The following is a 25,723-nucleotide window of genomic DNA, read 5'->3' as shown; positions in this document are numbered from 1 at the left end:
TAGGAATATTTTAAGATATCGTAAATAGGAAAAGGATTTTAAACTAAGTTTTGCTCATATCTGTGTATATTTTGAATTATAATCCAAAAAGAAATCTTACAAATTAACAATATAACAAAAGCCATTGTTTTATATAGTTATTTGTGTAAAACTGCCTTCTTTAAAGGGATGAAATTTTAGGTAGGTAAAATAGATTTTCCATAAAGTTACCTCAAACAGTGAGTGCTTTACTTCATGTTGTGACATCATAGTCAACATTATTGCATGAGGAGACAATTACTGAAATACTGTCATATTTTGCTACTTAATTAAGATCAATGGACTAATTTTACATTATTTATATCTCTTATTTTTTATTTTTTGTGATGCTTTGTTTTAACTAGAATATTGCATTTCTTTTTTATTTTAAAGATGTGGGGTACAACTCAGGGTTAAGTATACAAGTGGTCAACGTACAGGTAAAACGTAGGCCTTCCTCTGATTCCCACTTCGCCTGGTTTTAGACCAGGTACCCTGATTGAGGTTGCATGTCCCCATACCCACTTCCCTGGCAGTTTACTGCTGATTCCAATCCCTTTCTTAGAGTATTATTGGTAAACGTTCAGGGTTCACTTATGATTGAGAACATGTGGTACTCAGTTCTTTGTTTCTGAGTATTATAGACTCTAAATCCATCCAAGTTGCTGTGAAGTCCATAATTTTGTCCTTTATGGCTGTGTAATAGTCCATCATGTATATGTACCACATTTCATTTATCCAGTCCAGTTTCAATGGGCAGCATGGTTGGTTCCCTGTTTTTGCTTTGTGAGTAGTGCTGCAATAAACATGTATGTGCAGGTATCTTTTTTGTAGAGTGGTTTAAGTTCCTCCAGGTGTACTCCCAGAAGGGGGATTGCTGGGTCATATGGAAGGTCAAGTTCTAGTTCTTTTAGGAATCAACACACTGCCTTCCATAGGGTTGAACTAGTTTGCATTCCCACTAACCATATAGTATTCTCTTTGCTCTGCATCCTCACCAATCATTGTTGTTTTTATTAATGATGGCTATTCTTTCTGGAGTTAGGTGGTATCTCAACATGGTTTTGATTTGAATTTCTCTGATGTTTAGTGAGGCTGGGCATTTTTTTTTTTCATGTTATGTTAGTTGCTCATATGCCTTCTTTTGAGAAATGCCTATTCATATCTTTTGCCCTCTTTTTAATGGGCTGTTTGCTTTTTTTCCTTTCAGTTCGTTTGAGCTCCTTGTAGATCCTGGATGTTAGGCCTTTGTCAGATACGCAGCTGTAAGATATTTTTTTCTCATTCTGTGGACTGTCTCCCTGCTCTCTTGGTGGTTTCTTTTGCTTTGCAGAAGCTTTTCAGTTTGATGAGGTCCCACTTGTCAATCTTATCTCTTATGACATGGGCTTCTGATCAGGAACTGATGGCCTATTTCAATTTCCATTAGGGTTTCTCCTGCATTTTCTAAGTTTCTTAACATTTGAGATTTTATGGTTAGGTCTTTGATTCATTAGGAGTTAATTTTTGTGTATGGTGATAGGTAGGGATCCTGTTTCAATCTTCTGCATGAGGTCAGCCAGTTTTCCCAGCACCATTTACTGACTGAATGGGTTATCCTCTCCCCAGTGGTTGTTGGTGGAAGCTTTTGTCAAAGATGAGTTGGCTGAGAAATTGAAGTTTTGCTTCTGGAATCTCTATCCTGTTCCATTGATCTAGATGCCTATTCTACCAACACCAGGTTGTTTTGATTACTATAATAGCCTTATACTAAAGTTTCAAATCAAAAAGTGTGATACCTCCTACTTTGTTTCTTTTGATGAGGATTGTACAGGCTATTCATGGTCATTTATGTTTCCATATGAATTTCTGTATTGTTGTTTCCAGGTCTGAGAAGAATGATGTTGGTAATTTTAAAAGTATAACATTGACTCTGTAGATTGCCTCTGGTAGGATGAGCATCTTAACGATGTTGATTCTTAACAATCCATGAGCATGGCCTGTTTTTCCATTTGTTTGTGTCATCTTTGGTTTCTTTGAGCAGTGTTTTACAGTTTTCATTGTAAGGGTCTTCCACCTCCCTGGTTAGGAAGATGCTGAGGTATTTTTTGTTTGGCTATTGTGAATGGGGTTGTGCTCTTTATTTGGTTCTCTGCCTATCTGTTGGTGGTGTACAAGAATGTGATTGTCTTTTGCACACTTATTTTGTACCTGAAACTTTGCCAAAGTCCTCTATCAGTGCAAGGAGGTTTTTGATAGTTTCTCTTGGATTTTCAAGGTATAGGATCATATTGCCAGCAGAGAGGGATAACTTGACTTCTTTTTCCTATTTGGATAGCCCTGATTTCTTTCTTGCGTGATTGTTCTAGCTAGGACTTCCAACACTATGTTGAACAGGAGGGGTTAGAGTGGGCAGCCTTGTATTGTTCTGGTTTTCAGGGGAAGTGCTCCAAATTTCTCTCTGTTTAGCAGTATGTTGTCTGTGGGATTATCATAGATGGCTCTTACTACTTTAAGGCATGTTCCCTCTATGCCTAGGAGTTCAAGGGTTTTTATCAAGAAGGAATGCTGGATTTTATTGAAAGCTTTTTCTGCATCTAATGATATAATCATGTGGTTCTTGTTTTTATTTCCGTTGATGTATTTAGTTACATTTATGGTCTTGCATATAGTCCTGCATCCTGGGGGTAAAGCCTACTTGGTCTTGGGGAATGATTTTTTAGATGTGTTGTTGGATCCAATTTGCTAGAATCTTGTTGAGAATCTTGATATCTTTGTTCATTAGGGATATTGGCCTGTAGTTCTCTTTCTCTGTTGGATCTTTACCTGGTTTGGGTATCAGTGTGATGTTAGCTTCATAAAATGATTTGGGGAGAGTTCTGTCTTTCTGGATTACCTGGAATACTTTCTTTCTTTCTTTCTTTCTTTTTTTTGAGTTAGAGTCTCACCCTGCCCAGGCTGGAGTGCAGTGGCATGCTCACAGCCACCTCAACCTCAACCTACTGGGCTCAGGTGATCCTTCCACCTCAGTCTTCCAAGTAGCTGGAATGACAAGTGTGCACCACCATGCCTGGCTAATTTTTTAATTTATTGTAGAGACCAGGTCTCATCAAGTTTCCCAGGCTGATCTTGAACCCATGAGCTCAGGCAGTCCTCTTGCCTCTGCCTCCCAAAGCTGGAATACTTTCAATAGGATTGGTATTAGTTCCTCCTTGTATATTTTGTAGCATTCTGCTAGAAATACATCTGGTCCAGGGTATTTTTTTTTTTTTTTTGTAGGAAGGTTTCTTATGACAGAGTCAATTTCCTGGATTGTTACTGGTCTATTTAGGATCTCAATTTCTTCTTGTTACAACCCTGGGAGGTTGTATGACATCAGCAAGTCTTCCATTTCATTTAGGTTATCAAGTTTCTATACAGGTGTGCATAAATATCTCTAATAATCATTTGTATTTCTTTGGGGTCATTTGTGACTTGAACTTTTGCATTTCTAATTGTGTTTATTTGGGCTTTTTCTTGGCCATTCTGGCTAGGGATCCATCAATCTTGCTTAAACCTTTCAAAGAACCAGCTTTTTGTTTCACTGATTTTTTTCTATGGTATTTTTGTCTTCGATGTCCTGTATCTGGGCTTTTACATTGGTGATCTGGATTCTTCTGCTGAATTTAGAGTTTTGGTGGACTTGCCTTTCCAAATCCCTTGGGTGATTTTTAGACTAACTTGTTCTCTTCCTATTTTTTTGATGTGCACTCATAGAAATTTATATTTCCCTCTTAGTACTGTGGTCAATGCATCCCAGAGCTTTTTGTAAGATGTTTCTTCATTTTCATTTGTTTCCAGGAATCTTTTATGTTTTGATTTCTGTGTTGATCCAGGAGTTGTTCAGCATCATGCTGTTTAGTGTCCATGTCTTTGTGAGTTTGGGGGGAATTCTGTAAGTGGTGATATTTATTTTTATTCCACTGTGGTCTGAGAAGGTGCATGGCAGTATTGGAAGCATGTGAAATTTGTTTATGATTGATTTATTAAGGGTATGGTTGATCCTGGCATATATTCCACGTGGTGATGAGTAGAATGCATATTCTGTGGTTGTTGGGAGGAATAGTCTGTAGATATCTACAAGTCTATTTGGTCACATTTCAAGTTGAGGTTCCAGATCTCTTTGTTGATTTTCTGGCTTGATGATCTATCTAGGGTTGTTAGTGGGGTATTTAAGTCTCCAGCTATGATAGTGTTAGAGTCAATATCTTTTATTAGTTTACTTAGTAGCTGGTTTGTCCATAAAAGTTAGTCCTCCTGTGTTGGGTGCATATATGTTTAAGATGAATATTTATTGTTGATGAATAGAACCTCTTATCATTATGCAGTGTCCTTCAGTATATTTTTAAATTTTTGATAATTTAAAGGTTGTTTTGTCTGACATTAGGATCATGACTTCTGCCTTTTCTGATCTGTTCACCTGAAAATTTGTTTTCCATCCTCTTTGTGTCTGCTGACATCCTTTGTTGTGAGATGAGTTTCCTGGAGACAGCAAATTACTAGGTAGTGTTTTTTAATCCAGTTTTTTATTCTATGTCTTTTCAGTAGTGTGTTTAGTTTGCTCACATTCAGGCTGATTATCTAAAAGTGAAAGTTTATCCCTGTCACAGTGCTCTTATAAGGCTATTTTGTTTTCGTTTAGCTTTTGTGTTCATATATGTGTGTTTTCATTTCTGTGGGCATGCTGTGTGTTCTGTTGCTTCTGTGTTTGTGATCTTGTGAAGCATATGGTCTTTCTTTTGTATCTTTTTTCTTCTGTGCACAGCACCTATTAAAACATCTCCTGTAGAGTTGGTCTTGAAGCAGCATACTCTCTTAGGGATTGGCTGTCTGGGAAGGATTTTAATTCTTCACTGCTGATGAAGCTTAGCTTGGCTGGGTAGAAAATTCTTGGTTGAAATTGTTTATCTTGGCCAGGCTCGGTGGCTCAGCCTGTAATCCCAGCACTTTGGGAGGCCAAGGTGAGTGGACTGCCTGAGCCCACGGGTTCAAGCTCCCCCTGGGCAACTTGGCGAGACCTCATCTCTACAATCAATCAAAAATTAGCCGGGAGTGGTAGTGCATGCCTGTAGTTCCAGCTACCTGGCAGGCTGAAGTGGAAGGATCGCAGGTCGAGGCTGCGGTGGCCGGAAGCGGCCACTGCACTCCAGTCTGGGTGACAGAGTGTGACTCCAACTGAAAAAACAAACAAACAAAAAAGGAAATTGTTTATCTTTAAGAACATTAAATATTGGGGTCCAATTCCTTCTGGCCTGTAGTGTTTCTGTAGATAAAGTCTTCAGTAATTCTGATTGGCCTCCCCTGGTATGTAGTCTGACCTTTTACCCTTGCTGCCTTTAGGAATTTTTCTTTTATTCCTACTTTGTGTAGGCGAATTATCATGTGTCTAGGGGTTGGTCTTCTCATAAGACATCTTGCAGGGATTCTCTGAATTTTTTGTGCTTGTATAGTTATCTCTCTGGCCAGATGAGGGAAGTTTTCTGGAATGACCCCATGGAATGCTTGTTCCAGGGTGTTTTCTGTTTCTCTATTTCAGGTAGTCTGATTAGATGTAGGTTTGGATACTTGGTAAAATCACACATCTCATGGGAAGTTTCTTCTTTCTTTTTTCTTCTATATTATTAATAGATTGGGTTAATTCCACATTTTTGTCTTCTAGCTCTGAGACTCTTTCTTCTCCTTGGTCAATTCTTCTTCCCATGTTTGTCAGTTTATTTATTTCTTGGATAGAGTTCTTTATCTCTTTTATTTCTAAGTATACTTTCATGAGTTTGTCCAGCTCTGTTGCAAATTCGTAAGTTTTAGCCCTTGCAATTCTTGATTTTTATTCATTCTAGTCAATGATTCTCTGATCTCTGTAAGTACCTTCTGGGTACTTCTGTTCTTAGAGATGGCCATTGTTTGTGCCCTAGCAGCTATTCTTTCTATCATTGACTTGTTGCTAGGGCTCTGATGGTTACCAGCAGTTCTTCGTTGATTTTTCTTCATTTGTTACAGTTCCTTTACCTTCCTCTTTAATTTCATTGCTCAGTGGAAAATGGAGAAGCAGTTACTTCTGATATTTGCTCTACCTTTTGTCCTTCCTTGAGTCGGGGCTCCAGATTTGTTCAATTATGAAGCAGGGCTGGGGATGGGGCATGGTACTGTCTCTTTACAATTCTGAACACTTACTAACAGATGTTGGGGAGGGCTGCAACTATTCAAACCCTATTGGCAGGTCATAATGTTTACTATCTGGTGAATGGGACAGCTGGGACTTGCTCTCCATCTCTGCACAATATGACCTTATGGTAGATATGCTTGCACTGCCCCTGAGTCCAAGACAGGGTATAAGTGGCAACAGAGAGGGGAGAACGAGACAAAAAAGGGAAAGGAGGAGGAAGGAAAAGAAGAAAAACAGAAAAAGAAACACATACACACACACACACATACACAGAGAGAGAAAAAAGAAAGAGAAATAGAATAAGGAAAGAAAAGAGAAACCAATGAGCAAACAAAGCAACCAAACAAGATAAACGAATCAACCATCACTACCAGCCTTCTTCTTGGTCAGTTCCACTGTCTATGTCTATCATCCAGCAGCTGTCTCAGGGTGAAAAGTGGATCGTCTGGGGTTCTGCATCTTCTATTACATGACAGGGCTTGTGCACTGGGGGCAATGTTCTCTGAGGTTGCAAAGAGCAGCCCCAACACAAAAGAGATCAGCGCCTGGCCTCAAGATACAGTTCTGCCGTTTCACAGAGGCTGCCCTGGAGCTCTTCTCTGCCCAGGTTTTAGAGAGGCTGCTCAGTTTCTCTGCTGGCTGCTATTCCTGCCACTATTGGGGTCAATAGCTACCTCCCCAGCAGTTACCAGTCTACGGATCTCAGGACCCGGTGGCAAGACTCTGGAGTCCAGTTCAGGCCCCACTGCTTCCTTAGAAGTCTGCCTTAGGCTCCCTCCCTGTGTTCCCTCCATGGCCTTCACTGCCAGCATTGAACTCGCTCCAGCAGTTCTTCCTGGGAAAGGCTTCCAGCTTGTCTGCTGCTAAGTCTCCAACTCTGATTGCATGTGTCTGTGTCTGGTCCAGTGTAGGGGTGGGGCATCTGTCTCTCGTATCATATGCTTGAAGTGTCCTCTCCGGGCAAATGATGGTCAATTACAGAAGGTTGCAGAGATCACCTCAGTCTCAAGTTGCAGTCTGCTCAGGAGTCAGGCTGCTCAGAATTGGGCAAGATAAAGCAGGTTTTGCCCAGTCCTGGGACACAGAAATGGTGGCAGGCTGTGTTTTTCCCTCTGGCGGGGCTCAGCCCCAGATTTCCTCCTCATGCTTTCTCTACAGTCCCTGCTGCCACTGCCTGGCCTGTTGCTACAGGTGGTGGTATGGGCCAGGGGCCAGGTGTCAAGAGGCAGCTAACCTCTTCTTATTTTTCCCGAGAGATGCCCTGGAGATGGTGAATCCTTCTGTGCACAGCGGGTGCCAAATTCAGGCAGCAGCAAATTGCAGTGTTCCTGCGGAGGGGCTCCGGGTGCTTGATCCCATGTCTCCTCTCAATTGAACATCTGCTCACCCACTTGCACACACAAATGGACACAATCTTTTTGTACATTCACTCATGCAGAGACTCACACTCTGACCAGATCTGTCACCATCTTGCCCCTTTCCTCCAATTATTGTTTTTTTATTATGTTCTCCTTTATCTATATCAAGGCTATCATACTAATTATTCTCATTTCCATCAGAAAGGAAAAAATAAAAATATAAATGCTGTGATATGTGTTTACTACCTAAATTGTTTAAAAAGCTACTCGTGGGTGCCTATAAAATCCAATCATGACAAATACATAAAGGATACATTAAAGAAGACTCAAAATTAATATACTTAAAAGGGAAGAATACCTTTATGCTCAGTAGATATTCACAAACAGCAAAACAAATGCCAATGCCTTCTTCTGTATTAGTACCTCTGCCAAGTTCATCAATTAATATGAGTGATTTGTCATTTGCATTATGTAGAATATATGCTATCTGAAAAATATAATTTTAATATTATTCATTGTCACCAAACAGCTGTCGTTCCCACAGAAAAAAAGTGAGGGGAAACCGGTCTTTTTATTAGTTCATTTAAAATGTATTTTTACAGAGAAATCCTGCTGAGCAGAAAATAATATTGTTTTTTTTCTAAAAATTTAATGACTGATAATTCCAATGGAATAGCTGATGTGTACATAAATAGACATATGCATAAGTGTATGAGAACACAGAGTAAATAACCATTTTATAAAATATTGATGCCTGGATACCATGAAATAAAGGAAAGCAATGAATTAAATGTTTAAATAAAGCACAAAGATGGTCATGTTATTCTCCACAAACAACTAATCAATTGCTGACATAAAATACTCAAAATATCTCTCAAATTCATTTAAATACCTCTCTATATCCAATTAAGATGAAAAGAAAAATATCTGAGTCTTACAATGTGCACAAGGAGGGGGGTGGGTACACATAAAGCCTAGACCAAAACTATTTGTGTCCTCTAAAGTTATTGAAATAAAAATAATAATAAAATATTTTTAAAAATTTTAAAAGTACCCAAGTCTTAATTCTTAGTTTAACAAATGAATTTAAAACCATGACCAACCTAGATCAAGACTTAAGTTGACAGAAATGCTCCTTCTCCACTGAAGATTATTAATATTTTCTCAAAAAATAGAATTTCCCCCTTATTATATTATGACACAATAGTAACTTTCATAAGCATTTTGGCTTTCTATAAGACTAAACTTCTAAGGACTAGGATCTTTTAAAAAATATACCTCAAGTATCCAGTATATTGCTACACTCTCTTATATTTAATACATAATAATTACATAAACTGTGGGACAAATAACAACTTTATTCATCCCTATCTACATGTAAAAAATGATCTAACTTTGTAGTGACCCAATAATTCTTACCTAAAACAGATATCCCAAGAGCTATATTTAATTCCTTTAGCCCTCAAGCCTATTTCATGTTTGCTCAGATCAGAAATAGGTGATGATACAAAAAAAATTCTATAAAAATAAAGAAGATAATTTTAAAACTTTCTAACACACTGATCTTTTATTTTAAAATCAAGCCTACGGGTTCAAGATCAACCCAGGCAATTTGGCAAGACCTCATCTCTACAATAAATCAAAAATTAGCCAGGCATGGTAGCGTGTGCTTGTAGTTCTGGCTACTTGGAATGCTGAGGCAGAAGGATCACTGGAGCCTGGCAGGTTCACGCTGGGGTGACTATGAGCATGCCACTGCAATCCAGCCTGGGTGGCATGGTGAGAGTCCAACTCAAAAAGAAAAAAAAAATCAAGCCTAGCAGGAACAATAAATACTATGCAGAATGGTATTAAACTAGTTATCATTTTCTGAAAAGTCTTTTACATATTCCTTATACAAACATTTAAGCACTTGTATTACTCAATAACACTAGCTTTTTCTTTTAAAACTGTATTTTTCAATAAAGCATTCCCTTTCATTAACACAGAAAATAAAAATTATGAAACTGTCTTTGACTGCCCTCTGGCTCTGAAAAGGGGGTATAAGCACAAATGCATGTTATAGTATATTTTCTTACATGATGATTCACCATAAGTGGGAGAATTGAACGCATTTTTAACATAAGAAAAGTTTTGTTTAAGTACCTCTTTCATTTCCTTCATAAACGTTGATGAATTTGTTTCAATATCATCATCAGTACTAATTCTTGTGAAAATCTGTTCAGCAATTCTAAAGGAAGAATATTCTGCTGGAACATATGATCCTGTAAAATGAAAGGTCAAGATACATTGAAATGGTTTTATAAAATGTAAATACTAACAACATTTTGTACTTCTCAGATTCTTTACTAGAATTAAATCAGAGCAGTATTAGATATGGAGTCAGAAGACTCAGCACAGTCCCAGCTCTATCACTTGTTGTATGACCTTGGACAGCACCACGTCTTTCCCATATATAAAGTGAAATACTGGGGGGGTACCAAAAAAATGCATACACATGTTAAGAGATGTTTGCCATAATGAGAAGTGTCTGGAAGCTGAAAGTAACCACTCTGAGCACCTCTTGCAATTGCAGAAGTCAAACATGATTTGTATTCATCTTTTGTTATCAGTATATATTGAGTACTACAATTTTTATAGTGTTTTCTTTTCTTAAAATGTATATACTTTTTGTCACCCTTTGTAACTGTACAAAGTTATTTAGAAATTCAAATAAGACAGTATAAGTTCAAGTACATTAGAAAGAGACTGAATTTCCTAAAAATTTTAAATAATTTAGCTAAATGATAAAGAACATTCAAAATATTACAATTTGAAGATGCTTATAAAGCTTATAAATATATGCCAACCACACTGATATGATCACTATACATTATATGTATCGAAACATCCCTATGTACTTCTTAAATATATACTATATGTCAATTTAAAAATAAAATATTAAAAAATATGAAAATTTGAGGGAAATGTCTATAAAACTCAAGTTGGTAAAATTATTGTAGAAAAATATTAGGAAACGTCTATGTTATTACATCTATGCAGAAATATCTAGAAGCAAAACGAAAGCAAAACATTTAATAAATAGAAGTAAATTTCATCCACAAGACTTTCTGTCTAAGAGGTTACTGTGCTAACTAATCTAAAATAGTTATCCTTTTAAAAATAAAATCTGATTAATGCATTCATCTCTATGCAAAATGATATATAAAAGGCATTCTAATCTCAAAAGAAGATCTAAAACACAAATAGTTGAATGGGAAAAGTATCACATATACTAAACTCTGTGCAGATAAAATGGTGAAAAATGACAGCAATAAAACCAAAGCCAAACAAAGGTAAGTATAAAGAATCGAGCCCAGCTCTGAGGAATAAAGACCAGCAGGGGGAAAAGAGCAAAAGTTAGGTTAATGGAATAAAAATAAAAGTAAATTTTTTTTTAGTCAAGGCCTTACTCTATCACCCAGGCTGGAATACAGTTGTATGAGCACAGTTCACTGCAGCATTGACCTCCAGGGCTCAGGTGATCCTTCTGCCTTAGCCTCCTGAGTAGCTGGGACTACAGGTGCACGTCATCATGTCTGGCTACTTAAAAAAATTTTTTTTGTAGTGATGCAGTCTTGCTATGTTGCCCAGGCTAGTCTCAAACTCCTGGTCTCAAGTGATCTCATGCCTCAGCCTCCAAAGTGCTGGGATTACAGGCTCGAATCATCATGCCCCACCCTAAAAGTAATATGACAACAGAAATAGTAATGACTGCACCTACCATTTCATACAGTAGGTATTTTATAGTCATTGTCTGTAATTCTGAAAATAATCCATTAAATTAGGTATTATTTTCCCTCATTTTAACAATGAAAAAGTGGAGGCTTAGGATCACAAAACTAATAAGATGTACTTCCTTCATGCTACTCTATTTTTTTCATTTTCTGAAAAGCATGAATTATAAACCCAGAGTAACTAACTCATTATAATTATCTCATGATAAATGTTTGCTGAAATAATAAACCGATAGAACCATAATTTGAATCAGAACTGTCTGGCTCAAAACAAAAACAAACTATCCATTTTCCCAAGATGCCAACAATGATATCTGTCTTCTTAAGATTCCAGAGAAAGGTGGGAAAGTTTGCTGATTTAGAGCAAAGATTCTAGAGTCTGTCTGCATAGGTTTGAATCCTGGTGCTGTTTCTTTCAGGTTCTGTGATCTCAGGCAAATTATTTCTCAATGCTTTGATATATGCTTTTTTATGAGTTTTAATTAATTAATACATGGGTTATGATAATACATGCAAGCTACATACAAAAGAGACTGACATAATGAATACTCACTATTAGCTATTAGGATAAGTGGGATTGACTAAGGCAAAAAACTGATACTAGGTGATCCTGAGCAAGTCTCTGAGCTTGACTTTCTCATTTTATAGCCATTCAATACATTTTTATTTTTATTATTTTAGAGAAACAATCTTACTCTGTCACCCAGGCTGGAGTGCAATGACTATAGCTCACTTCATCCTCCAACTCTTGAGCTGAAGCTATCCTCCTGCCTCAACCTCCTGAGAAGCTAAGAGCACACATGCATGCCACCGTGCCCGGCTAATTTTTTTAAAAATTTGTGCATACTGTGGTGGGAATGCAAACTAGTGCAACCTCTTTGGAAGACAGTGTGGTGATTTCTGAAAGAACTAGAAAATGACCTTCAATATGACCTAGCAATCCCCCTATTGGGAATATACCCAGAGGAACCCAAATTATTCTACAAAAAAGATACCTACACATGCATGTTTGCTGCAGCTCTATTCACAATAACAAAAACATGGAACCAGCCAGGCTTGGTGGCTCAGCCTGTAATCCCGCGCTTTGGGAGGCAGAGGTGAGTGGATTGCCTGAGGCCGCGGGTTCAAGACCTGCCTGGGCAACTTGGCGAGACCTCATCTCTACAATAAATCAAAAAATTAGCCGGGTGTGGTAGCATGCGCCTGTAGTTCCAGCTACTTGGAAGGCTGAGATGGAAGGATCGGGAGCAGCCACTGCACTCCAGTCTGAGCGACAGAGTGAGACTCCAACTAAAAAACGAAACAAAACAAAACATGGAACCAACCATGCTGCCCATTGAAGCTGAACTGGATAAAAAAATGTGGTACATATATACAATGGAATATTATGCAGCCATAAAGAAGGACAAACATATGGACTTCACAGCAACTTGGGTGGATTTAGAGTCTATCATACTCATGGTCTATCACAGAAACAAAGAACAGAGTACCATAGGTTCTCACTCATAAGCAGACCTTGAACAATTATCATAATACTATAAGAAAGGGATTGGCAGTACTGGGAAACTGTCAGGGAAGGGGGTGGAATGGAAGTTGAGGGAAACTTCCAGGGAAGGTAGGGACACACCTCATCGACAACGGTACCTGCATAATGAACATTTGTATACCTAACCCTGAATTGTACCCCACATCTTTAAAATAAATTTTTTTTAAAAATTGTGTATAGATGGGGTCTATGTTGCCCAGGCTGGGCTTGAACTCCTAGCTAATTGATCTTCTTCCTTGGTCTCCCAAAGTGCTAAGATGACAGCCATGAGCCACTGTTCCCAGACTCAATAAATGTTTTTTGAAGGCCTTCTATGTGTTAGGGTGAATAAAATAGACATGGGCCCTGCCCTCAGAGAGCAGAACTCATTGATCTCTTAAATACAAAGTTCTTACAGAGTTTCAGAAGGATTAAATAGGAAAACAAATGTAAAAGTGCCAAGTAGAGAACTTACCACATGTTATTAATTGGTGTAGGTTTTCATTTTCTCTTAACCTCTGCCAAAAGATTTCCAGTATTTCTTATCTCGGGTATTACAGAAGCCTCCTGGATGGTATTTCACTTCTAGTCTGGCTCTTGTCTACGCACCAGCCAGTGGTCTATCCAAAAGTCAAATCCGACCATGCCATCCTCTTGCTAAATGTCTTTGGTAGCTCTCTACAGATTACTGGACAAAGCTTAACCTCCTCAGGGAAGAACCTCAGGTACTCCATGATCTAACTCCTGCCCATCTCTTTAGTTTCACATCCTATCACCTCTCATGGTCCCTCTTTGATCCATAAAGTAAAGAAGCTACAAAGCCCTTTGAACTGGTTTTTGCTTTTGTGCTTTAAAACTTACCTCAGCCTGGAAAGTGTCTTTTTCATATCTTCCCCTTAAAGCCACAGCACTTTATTTATCTCACTTAGTCCTAACAATTCTAAGAAATAAGTACGATTATATTATTCACTTGAAGATAGGAAAACTATGGCTCAAAGAGGTTAGTTAATTTGTCCAAGATTAACAGCTAGTAACTGGACAAACTAGAGCTACCTCCAAAGTCTATGTTCTTAACATCCATGCCTTTTAAACCCCGCTGTTGCCTTTATAGTTAGACCATAAGAGATATTAAATGTACTTTTAGGTGTTGCAGAGGTTTAAGATGACAAGAGAAGTAGAATAATTATCTTCAAATATTTAAAGAGGTAATAATATCAGGAAAAAAGACCAGGTTATTCTATGATACATAGAATTAGGACTAATGAGTAGAAAGTATAGAAAGTCAGATTTCATCAGAATGAATGAAATAGTGCTTTAACAGTTAGAGCTGTCCAGCAATTGGTCAGCCTGTTTTTTTAAAGACCAAATCTCCTCATGGTTATTCAAATAGGAGTATTTTGTTTTATATGAATCATAAAGTATTCTTATAAGGGGAGGAAATTAGCTAAGAAGTCCTTTAAATCCCAGTAAAACTCTAAACTCAATAAAACACTGACTCTTTCTCAACTTATTCATTTTATGTCCTTTCTCAGTTGTAAGGATGAATCTGTGCTGCTCCACCAATGTCATCACAGTCTTGTTCCCTTTACACCATGACAGTCTGATGCCTTGAGCTCAGTTTTTCTTATGTTGGGGGTGGGGGCTGTTCAGTGCACTGCAGGGTATTTAGCAGCCTCCCTGGACTCTGGACTCCCCTCAGTTGTGACAACCCGAAATGCATCTAGAAACTGCCAAGTTCTGGGGGCTTGGGGACAGGGATCAAAACCATCACTGGTTGAGAACCACTTCATCAGGGCCAAGCTTCTCATTTCTGAGCCATAGAGTCCTCAAGGAAACCCAGTTTTCAGAGATAGGAGTTAAGTTGTGCCTCTACATACATCAAGGGATATGTGATGTTGGGTCAATGAGAACCATTTAGAGGTGTGTATGCACATGGGTGCAAATAACATATCGATTACTATGGCCAAGTTATTGGTACCCCTCAAATTAAGGGAAATATTTCCCTACCCAATGTTATAATTTTAGAAAAATTTCACATGAGTTATTAAAGGTAGCAGCTTAGTCTACTCATTTCAATTTCCTCACAACAAAATTTGTTTTTGAAATAAAAATTATGATTCAGCTTAGTAATAATTTATACAAATTTAAGTTATTATAAGGATGCTCTTACTTCTGTAATATCCCAGAAAATGTTTAGTGCAATGTAATCCAAATTATATGGAGCTTAATACATACCAAATAGTAAAAATTACAGCCTACACAGTAGATGCACTATTAATGCTCTTAAGTAAGAGAATCTACTCCAAACTCTTCTTGGGTTAATTAGGCACCGGAACCTAAACAATCAGGCACAAAACACTTTTAAAAGGAGTCAAATTAGTAACTATGAAGTAAAGCCTTAACTTACCTATCTGGGCCATAATCTGACAAAGAGCAATCTGCTTTAAATACGTGGATTTTCCACTCATATTTGGTCCAGTTATGATCAAAAAATTACTCCCTTCTGTAACATAGGCATTGTTGGCAACAGGTTTTTCCACAGATATTTTTTCAAGAATGGGATGCCATCCCTGTTTGATTGCTAAAGTATCAGTAAACTCTGGCCGAACTGAAGAAAAAAAAATAGAATGTTTTAAAAAACTTAATATATTTATATCCAAAGATTTTGTGGTGTGTATGTACTCTGTGTACCTTACTGATTTACTAGGGTCGATTTTAACATTATAAAATATTTATTATGTCACCCCAAAATTCCTCTGAATTATAATGGACACACTCTGATTATTATCACAACTTTTATTTAGAAAACTCTATAATTCAGATCCTTGTCACTGCCCTGGGATCCAATAGTTATACAAGTTTTAGATTTGTGGAGATCAAAAGGAACTGAGTGGTCACTGGTAATACTTTTAAAGTAACAACTGACTACTGGTGCTACAGAACTGCACATTTCCTTAACCCTACCTTAAACATTATTTCAAACTTGGCATATTTAGTTTTTAAATTGAAGTATGAGGATAGAGCAAAAACAAATATAAAAATAATTTTCCCCTAAGTTAGTGAGAAATTTTGTCTAAAAGGAAATTTCAGAGAATAGAGAAAATCAGACACAACAGATTTGTTAATTCACAGAAACAAATAATGATCAGGTCTCTGGATATCATCTAAGGTAGACAGAGGAGGAAGAGGGTGAAAGGACAAATTAAAACTAAAATGCTACATACCTCTAACTAAAATGCATAGATAAATCTGAGAACATTTATCACAAATGTGAGGTTGAATAGGAAAAAATTTTAAGTATTTTAAAAAATTCATTATGTATAGGTTTGGTGTTTCAGAGTGGTCCCTCTCAAATTAAAATGAAGTAATGCTAATAGTTTTAAAAACTACATTAGAATAGCTGGACTCTAAAATAAAGTTTTAAAACAAAGAGGCTATAAAAGACAAATAAAATACAAGTGGCTCATGCCTGTAATTCCAGCACTTTGGGAGGCCAAGGTGGGAGGACTGCTTGAGCCTAGGAGTTCAAGACCAGCCTAGGCAATATGGTGAGACCTCACCTCTACAAAAAAAAAAAATTAAAAAATTAGCTAGGCATGCTGGCATGCGCCTGTAGTCTCAGCTACTCGGGAGACTGATGTGGAAGGACCACCTGAACCCAGAAGGCCAAAGCTGTAGTGAGTCATGATTGTGCCACAGCACTCCAGCCTGGGCTACAGTGAGTGAAACCCTGACTTTAAAGAAAATTTAAAAATTAGTATTTCTATAAAACATATAAAAATATAAAAAATATTCAAAATATTGTCTACAATTATTCAGTCAGAATGATCATACACTAGTCCTGTACATTTTCATACAAGAGTATGGTTATTACTGATAGGTTGGATAAGAAATTTCAAGAGGCTAACTCAAAGTATTCTTTCAACACTAAAAAATTACTTAATATTTATATCCAAGACATGTGCATAGACTTGGCATACAAAAATAAATGACATAATTCTTACTCTTGTTATGTTCATATCTAAAGAGCTAGTGAATGGAAAGCCTCACCTAGGAGATTCATTTCACTCTATTAATATTTATTTATCAAACTGCTTTGATGAGGATTCAGGTTTGAACTTCATAAATTTGGATCACTGTCATTTTCACCAAGGAAACAGCTCTGTAGTCTTTCTTATTTGGGGACCCTTTCAAGTTTCCTAAAGTATTCTTCTTGTTCATGTGCCAATTTTTGAGTAAATAATTTTTTGACTTTCAAAAAAAACTGTAAGGGTAATTTCACTTTCTCTATTTTGTGTCTTAATCTAGGACCATAGGCAAGAGATTTTATATTTCAAGTAAAAATAGTTGAAACAATCATGACTATTATATAACACTGTTTGAATGAAATACAGTTTCAGTATGCAACATGTTTATTCCAAAATAAAGTAACTTACCATAGTCAGAAAGAGTGCAGGCATGAGCAAATGACAGGAGCATATCCAGCATTGACACCGTGTCAGATAGTTTATATAAACAATGAATATGTTCATAAATCTCACTAAGCAGTTTACACACTATCCTGAAAGTACATGTTTGGTAAGACATGAAATAATGTTTTTTTCAGAAGGGACATACAATGTAATTGTACAGTAATATTAAATTCACTGCCTGAGGTAAAATAATATTCACAGTCAAACTGTACACTGCAAATAAAGTCTATTGTTCAACTGTCTCATTTTAGAGATGATGAAATTGAAGTTTTTGTTCAAGGTCACAGCTACTTAGTGGCAAAGGATCCCTCTTGTGGTATATTAACACCATATTTTTTTAAATGACTGCTTTCACTCAATATTAATAAAATAAATGTTATAAATAAAAATATTTTATATAGGTCAAGTCAAGCCCTCACCATACTTGGAAGGATTCTATCTGCTAATATTTTTGTGTTTCAGCAAATGTTAAATACAACACAATAGCTATTATGTACTTTCTCTCTCACCCATTTTTCTCTTTCCTTTTCTTTCTCACATACATACAGACATATCTGAATAATTATTTTGTTTCTTATGAGTTATACTGTGATGTACTGCAAAAGTTTTTATCTTTCAAGGATAAACATATACCCACACCTTACTATATGACTCTGGTGCATGTTCTAAAATTGTTTTCAAAGTTCAATCTTTCTCTTTATTATCTCAGTCTAGTAACTATCCCAAATGTTCTAGCTCTTCTTTCTAGCTATATTACTACTGTTTCGTGAACAGCAAAAGAACTGGCACCATTGAAGTATCAGGGTATGAAAGCTGAGGGCTCACAGGCCGCAGGAGAAGAGTAAACTGAATGAAACCCAAGATTGGCCCATGATGTGCCAAGTTCTACGTAATTGTGGGATGCATATTATAGAAACATCAATTATAATAGTATTTTTTTTGCAATTAGATTCGCCCTAAAGCTTCTGTGAGGCTCAGTGATTCTAATCACAATGATACACTTTATTTGCTAACATTCACAATTCTACAATTGTCTGTAATCATACAAAAAAATGGACCAATAAAATGTATCATAGTTCCTCAAATTAAATCAATTTAATTCAATATTCAAATAATTCAAGGGCTCTTACATATATGTCATGTGATAGATTTCTCTCAAAGACTCTTGGCATCTTTCATTCATTTTAATTAAATCTGCTGATGTAAAGCTATAGGAATTTTTCACTTTAGACACCTGCTAGGAAATTAAAAACAAATGTCAAGTACACACTCCTATGAAATAAAATATGCAGATTTTAAACAATAGAAATATAGGTATGTAGGGTAAACATTTTAACTTTTAAGATATAGTATCATAAATAAAGTTATAAATAATGTTTGCAAAAGATAAAAAGGAAGACCACTTCAAAGGATTAAGCAGGATTTTTTTAAAAACCTAATCCACTTGACATGATTATTGTTAAGGGGTCTCATAATGTTAAAACACTGTATCTCGTTAACAAGCAACATGCATAGTGGACATCAGTGATCCTCACTCCATCTCTGACCCATCTCAGTCCTTGTCCCATATCTGAACCTCATTCAATCTCTAACCTTACTCAGTCTCTAAAAGTCTGAAAGTTAAATAGCATTTATCCAAAGGCACCCCTGGAAACAGATAAAGCAAAGATTAGAGTGGGTTAGTTTCTTAAACTGGCATGCTATAAAAGAGCTAATATGTATGCAGGAAAAAGTATTTCCGTGGTACAAAGGTTTGGAAATATACTATTTTAAAATGTTAAGTAGACTTCTTTGCCTCAGAATTTTTTAAACTTTTAACAGGCAAATGTGCTTTGGACGCTGTGCAGTATTTTGCTCATTTCTTTTTATCAAAAACATCTTTTGAATGTTCTTGCTTCATTTTCTTTCTTTTTTTACACCAAGTTCCCAGGTTAGTGGGAATCACCGAGTTTGGTATTTCCCAAGAAAAGTTTCTAAATTACTATTAAATTCATATTAGATGAGTTAGGTGGGTGGCCAGGAGTAGATGGAGAAGCACTACACAGAACATTCAGAAATTTGGCTTGGAAAACTCAAGGAGGGTCTGACAATATGTAAATGTAATTCTGTAAAATCAGGAACAATAATTTCCTAACTACTCTAGAATAAACCTTAATAAATTCTGAAGGAAGTTGACCACTGGGGAGTGCTGTACAATCTGTTGTCATCTGGATGAAAAATCCTCGAGCAGAGCTAAAGCTTGTTCTTAAAGGAAGACTATACTTTTCTCCAAGTTGCGATATCATTCCTAGTGATTAAGAACAAGAAAAAACACAAATGAGACAAAATGAAGGTTTAATGAAAAATTCTCTTTCTGTCTAAAGTTACATGATTTTTTTCTTATTTTATACATGAATAGGAAGGCTTGTTAGTCTTTCAGACTTTAACTATTTTTAAAGTCCAAAAGATGCTATCAAATATTCTTTAAAACAAATAAAAAATACATAGGTACTCATTCTGATAGTTTTTTTTTTTCCTTGAGCAGAAGTCTCCTTCTGTCACCCAGACTGGAGTGCAGTAGCATGCTCATAGCCACTGCAGCCTCGACCTGCTGGGCTCAGGTGATCCTTCTGTCTCAGCCTTCCAAGTAGCTGGAACCACAGATGTATACCACCACGCCCTGCTAATTTTGTGATTTACTGCTGAGTTGAGGTCTCACCATATTGCCCAGGCTGGTCTCGAACCCATGGGCTCAGGCAATCCTTTTGCCTCAGCCTCCCAAAGTGCTGAGATGACAGGTATGAGCCACCACGCCAAGCTCTGATAGGTAATTTTAAAGGGAAAAAATATATAAATGTTTAAATAAAAAAAGGTAGCTAGATGCAGTGGCTTGCCTCTGTAATCCCAGCTACATGGGAGGCTGAGGTGGGAGAATGGCTTGAAACTGGAAGTTTGAGATCAGCCTGGGCAATATATGAGATCCCATCTCTTTTAAATAAAATAATAAAACAAATTTTAAAAACAGAACAAAGACTATTTTATACTCTGTGTTAGAAGTATTAGAGTTTTTTACATATAAAGGGGACCACAAAAATACCAGAATTATTTTTTGGAGGGCAGACTCCTTGTAATACAGCCTTCCCCCACTAGGTAAGGGTTTTAGGAATCTATCAGCATCAGTGTACCAGCTAGCATTGTTGTAAGTGGCTGCGTTCAGCTTCAGTGATTTTTTTGGGGGGAGGGCAGTGTTTCAATGCATTTCCTGATGGGTTATTTACAAGTACACCTACCCACACCAAGCTACATGTTCAACAGTTTTTTTGTTTTTTGTTTTTACCAAAAACAGCAAGACATCCATGCCCCACCCTCTCTAGTCACCAGATCTCACCCTGAGAAACTTTTGTTTCCCTGGATGAAAAAAGTCCTCAGAGGGAAATGTTTTGTCAATGTGGAAGAGGTGAAACAAAAAATGACAGAAGCACTAACAGGCATCAAAATTGATGAGTTCAAACACTGAGTATCTCAGTAGGTGTACTGCATCAAACGGAGGTACTTTGAAGGTGACAAGTTTAAATGTGTAAGAATACACAATTTTTATAAATAAATTCAGGATTTTGGGGGGTCCCTCTTTGTATTATTTATTCTACTTTTTTAAAAAAGAAGAGAATAATCACATACATTATTGCAATCATTAATTCAAGAAATTCTCTCTATAAAACATATTTAGAAAAAAAAATAGTCTAGAAAGGAAATAGCTGATTCATCAGATAAAATGTATTTAAAAATCCAAATCTCCCTATCACCTTCACAATCACTACAGAGTTCTAAATCTATATTTCTAACTTGATGACCCTAAAATTTTGAATATTGCTTGAAGAAAGCTAGTATCTTCATTACTCAAAATAGCTCCTCCTCTTGATTTTCCTGCTTTTCTTGATAGTACCACCACTCTCAGACTAGAAATCTCAATTAGCACTAAGGCGACATTTCCCTTACCACGGTCATTCGAGTAATTCCTGTCAATTTTCCTTTAATGAATTCTTCATGTTTCTTTTCTCATATACATTGCCTTCACCTAATAATGCTTTATTAACTTGTAATAGTTTAAACTGATGTCTTTATTTCTCTACTCAAATTCATTCAGTGTACTTTCTTGATTAACTTCACCCCAAAGTGCAAGAAAAACAAAAACTCAATACCTCTTCCTTTTCCTTGAGGAAAAAAAAAAACTCCTGGCCTTCAAAGTCTAAATTCTACTCTCCAGCCTATACTTCTGGTTTCATCTCTTAATAGTTCTGTAATTCCATCCTAATGGGTTTCCTCACTCAGCCCTTGGGGTTTTCTTAAGCCTCTGTGCTACAGGTTGTACCACTGCTAGTTGGGTGGAATGCCTCTACTGGTAGAGGCTGCTCCCTCTACTAAAACCTTCCCAATTCTCTACGCTTCCATACTGTCACTCTGTGGCCCCTCTAACCTGCAGTTTTTCCCTTCATATATTTTATATTCATATGAAATTACATGAATATGACTGATATACATGCCAACATGATGTACATATATATGCATGAGTGTTTTTTGTTTCTTTATTATCTGCCTCCCCACCATAATATAAGCTCCATGAGGACAGGAACTTTGTCTTGCTCACTATGTATTCCCAGTACTCAGAACAGTGTCTACATGCAACAGGAGCTGTTAAAAGAATTACTGGACTGGTTCAAATGCCACCTCTTCTAGATAAAAGTGGCATCTGTCCTGCCACTGAAATCTTTTAGTATTGACAGTCTGCATTTTTCATATAGCTTATATACAACATTGCATGATGGTAACTCTATGTCTAAGTTTGAAGAAAAGAAGAAATACAATTTTTAATGTATTTTTTTAAAAGTTTTCTTTTTAATATGGTAATATGCATTAATCTTATCTATTTTGGTAACAAAAAATAAATTTAAAATATGCATGGCTAGTCATCAGCAGCAAAAAAGCACAGCATGTCCTTAAAAGTTTGTTTTATTTCTGAAAACAGAAAAAATATGATCGAATAAATCAATCACCTGCTATGTCATCGACAATCTCTGTATATGTTCTTCTGGCTATGTCAAGAAATTCATTGACGTTAGACTTCACTGCGTAGCACTTCTGCGTTCTCATATTCAGGCATCCTTTCATATATCTTGCATCATCATTAATTACTGTTCTAATCTTTTCAAGTATGATTCCAAACCTAAAATTAAGGCAAAAAAGAACATTTCGGGTAATAAGTGAGTTACTTTGTAATTTGAATCAGTGATAGCAAATTTTTATTGAAAGTTATTTTGAAATAAGTAAGCAATAAATATTTAGCCGGGCTCGGTGGCTCAGCCTGTAATCCCGCGCCTTTGGGAGGCTGAGGTGAGTGGATTGCCTGAGCCTGCGGGTTCGAGACCCGCCTGGGCAGGTGAGACCTCATCTCTACAATAAATCAAAAAATTAGCCGGGCGTGGTAGCGTGTGCCTGTAATTCCGGCTATTTGGAAGGCTGAGGCGGAAGGATCGCTGGAGCCCAGCAGATCGAGGCTGTGGTGGCCGGGAGTGGCCACTGCACTCTGGTCTGGGCGACAGAGTGAGACTCCAACTCAAAAAAAAAATAAATAAAATAAATAAATAAATATTTAAATTTCCAGAAGTTAGAGCTATGACTAAGTCAATGTTAAACTACTGTAGTTCGTCAGTCAGGACTAGCCTAAAACAACCTGAGGCCACCATCTACTACTAATAAACAGATCTCTCAGAGTAGACACTGATGTTCCTGAGAGCATAAAATGTGTCTCTAAAGAACTGTTATAAATGTTCTGGCCTCAGGCCAGACACAGAGGCTCACGTCTGTAATCCCAGTGCTCAGGAAGATGAGGTGGGAGAATCACTGAGACCAGGAGTTCAAGACCATCCTGCAGCGACATAGCAAGAACTCGTCTCTTAAAAAAATAATAATAATAAAGGAAAAAACTGGCTTCACTCTTATTCACTCACTAAACATTAACTTATACCATATATCAGGCACTGTGCTAGGTGCAGAGATTCAAAGAAGAATAGCATATGGTAGAAGCAAGGGAGACTAAACATATATCGTGAGACAGTGTAACAGGAACCATACAATTATTAGTGATAAAGTACAGTGATTATGCAAATCAGAAACCTGGTAACACCTATTTTCCTACATGTTTCCTTTATTCTGCACTGTCTTATTTGTAATTAAGCTGGTTTTATTACTAACTTCAGTTTGTGGCCTCACATAGAGAATAAATCTTCATTTAATAAAACAGTTCTTAGTATCACAAATGTTTTCTGTCCAGAACCAAGATGCCACTGCTTATCTTTTAACAATATTAAAATTAAGCTCTATTTAAATCTTACTAATATTCATATCTACTATTTTTAGTTACATTTAACCCTTCATAACTTAACAAAACGGAGGAATATATTTTTATGGCTTTAAGATTTTCCATAGAGAATGGCTTTTAAAAAAAATACTAAAATTGGGGGAGAAAGAGAAGGAAATACTAAAATTGTGCATCAATTTCAATTTTTCATGCTATTCTAATTGTTCATCAACACAATAATCAATGTGCTACCACCATATTTATTGTACTTATAAAGTAAAATGTAAGGATGAATAAGGATTTCATTAACCAAAACTCAAGTAACTGCTCTATAAAATACAATCTTTAAAATTAGTTATGATCAGGAAAAAAAGAATGATCTTTTTTTATTAAGAGTTGAGTGACAAAGACCTCTTGTCTTCCAAGGAACTGGAGTAAGCTCTTAATAAAGGTGTGTTACAGTTCTTCAGAACAACCTATTAAATAATAAAATAAAGAGTTAAGAATGAAGTAAGACATCAAAAACATAGCATTTTGCATTTGTTTAACAGTTTACCACGTACTTTCTTGCTTCATTTTCTCTTTATGTACTCATAAAAATATTATAGATATGTAGGTTAGGACAGATGGTATCCTTCTTATTTTCCAGATGAAAAGCACATGGCTAATAAGTACCATCCACTGCTTCACTACTATGAGTTTTATTTTTATTGTCAAAACTAATTGCTAATATTCAACCACTTATTCAAGCACTTATTCAAGCACTTGAACAAGCACTTATTCAAGCACTTGAACAACTACTGTTGTATACTTAGAATACTCTACATGTAATTCCCAAATTTGGGTTATATGTACATTAAGCCAAAAAAAGTGTTTTGTATATTCATAAATAGAGCAATTTCTTCATTCTTATATGGTAAAAACAGGAGTTTTATTTTGCTTAATGAAAACTATGAGAGGTCACTAACTAAACAAACAGAAAAGAGAAGAAAAGAACATAGTTAATCTGAACTTCATTTCCTCTTTTAGTTTGATATGATGTGACAGCAATTTTTTGCTTTTGAATAGAAAACAATATGCATATACCAATAAAAACAAAAACCGCAAAAGCATTAAGAAAAAAATAAATCACTCACAACCCTACGGCCCTTCTAAAGATAAGTACTCTAAAGATTATGGTGTATTTCCTGCCATTATCTGGAACAGAAACTTCATGCCATTGTATGCCCCTTTCCCCCACCTACTATGGGCTCAGTGTCCCTTACCTGAAATGCATGAAATCGGAAGTGTTTTGGATTCTGGATTTTTTCAGATCTTGGAAATTTGCATATATAACAAAATATTTGAAGATGAAACCCCAGTTTAAACATGAAATTTATTCACATTTCATATACACCTTATATACATAGCCCGAGTTGATTTCAAACAACACTTTAAGTAATGTTGTTCACGAACCATCAGAAAGCAAAGGTGTTATCATCTCAGTCATCCATGTGAAAATCTGTGGTTTTTTGGCATCACTATCACTCCTGACTCTGAATTCATAAGCTATTGATAAGCAATCATTTTTTACACTTATTCACACATAAAAATTTAGCAGTAAAAAATATGACATACTATTAATAAAGGGGAAAAAATAGTGTATTCAAGGTAACTAGGCAGCAAGGTGGCATCACCAGAATACCTATGTCAGCTGTTAAGTAATAGCACAACGGACTATGTCAGGCTTTCAGCTGCCACCTACAATGCTGTGCTTTGATTAAAAGGTTAGGTAAACTGTCCCTTATTTTTCTAGGTAAGAAGAAACATCAGAAGCAGCTGATGGACCAGGAAGTGGGTTTTCTAGGAAGGTTTACTGATGGCTTTTTAAAAATGCCTCTTCCAGTGTTAATCTACCTCATTAATGACAATTTTCATTTTAGAAGTTTTTCTTTGATTTTAAAAACTAACATGGTTTCTTACTGCTGAGTACACAATTCTCTAGGCATTCAGTAAGCCCACCACACATTTTCACTTTGTCTTCAATAGACACTCTTTCTGCAGTACGAACAATGTCATC

General features: G+C 36.4%; 1 protein-coding gene across 1 annotated transcript in view; it reads right to left on the bottom strand.

The window, feature by feature from the left end:
- MSH4 (mutS homolog 4) overlaps positions 1 to 25,723 on the bottom strand; it is an 85,128-nt gene that overhangs the window by 19,975 nt on the left and 39,430 nt on the right. The window contains exons 9-16 of the mRNA XM_008055084.1: positions 24,076 to 24,140; positions 22,361 to 22,530; positions 19,481 to 19,617; positions 18,461 to 18,564; positions 17,295 to 17,419; positions 15,266 to 15,466; positions 9,703 to 9,821; positions 7,916 to 8,044 (exon numbers count right to left, since the gene is read on the bottom strand). Coding sequence (XP_008053275.1) covers positions 7,916 to 8,044; positions 9,703 to 9,821; positions 15,266 to 15,466; positions 17,295 to 17,419; positions 18,461 to 18,564; positions 19,481 to 19,617; positions 22,361 to 22,530; positions 24,076 to 24,140 — 1,050 coding nt within the window. The remainder of the gene's footprint in view (positions 1 to 7,915; positions 8,045 to 9,702; positions 9,822 to 15,265; positions 15,467 to 17,294; positions 17,420 to 18,460; positions 18,565 to 19,480; positions 19,618 to 22,360; positions 22,531 to 24,075; positions 24,141 to 25,723) is intronic.

The sequence above is a fragment of the Carlito syrichta genome, unplaced genomic scaffold, assembly GCF_000164805.1.
Source record: "Carlito syrichta isolate Samal-C Ts95f unplaced genomic scaffold, Tarsius_syrichta-2.0.1 Scaffold301654, whole genome shotgun sequence".
Classification (NCBI taxonomy): Eukaryota; Metazoa; Chordata; class Mammalia; order Primates; family Tarsiidae; genus Carlito; species Carlito syrichta.
Note: the sequence above shows the minus strand (reverse complement) of the source record. Positions and strands in the feature narration are given on the sequence as shown.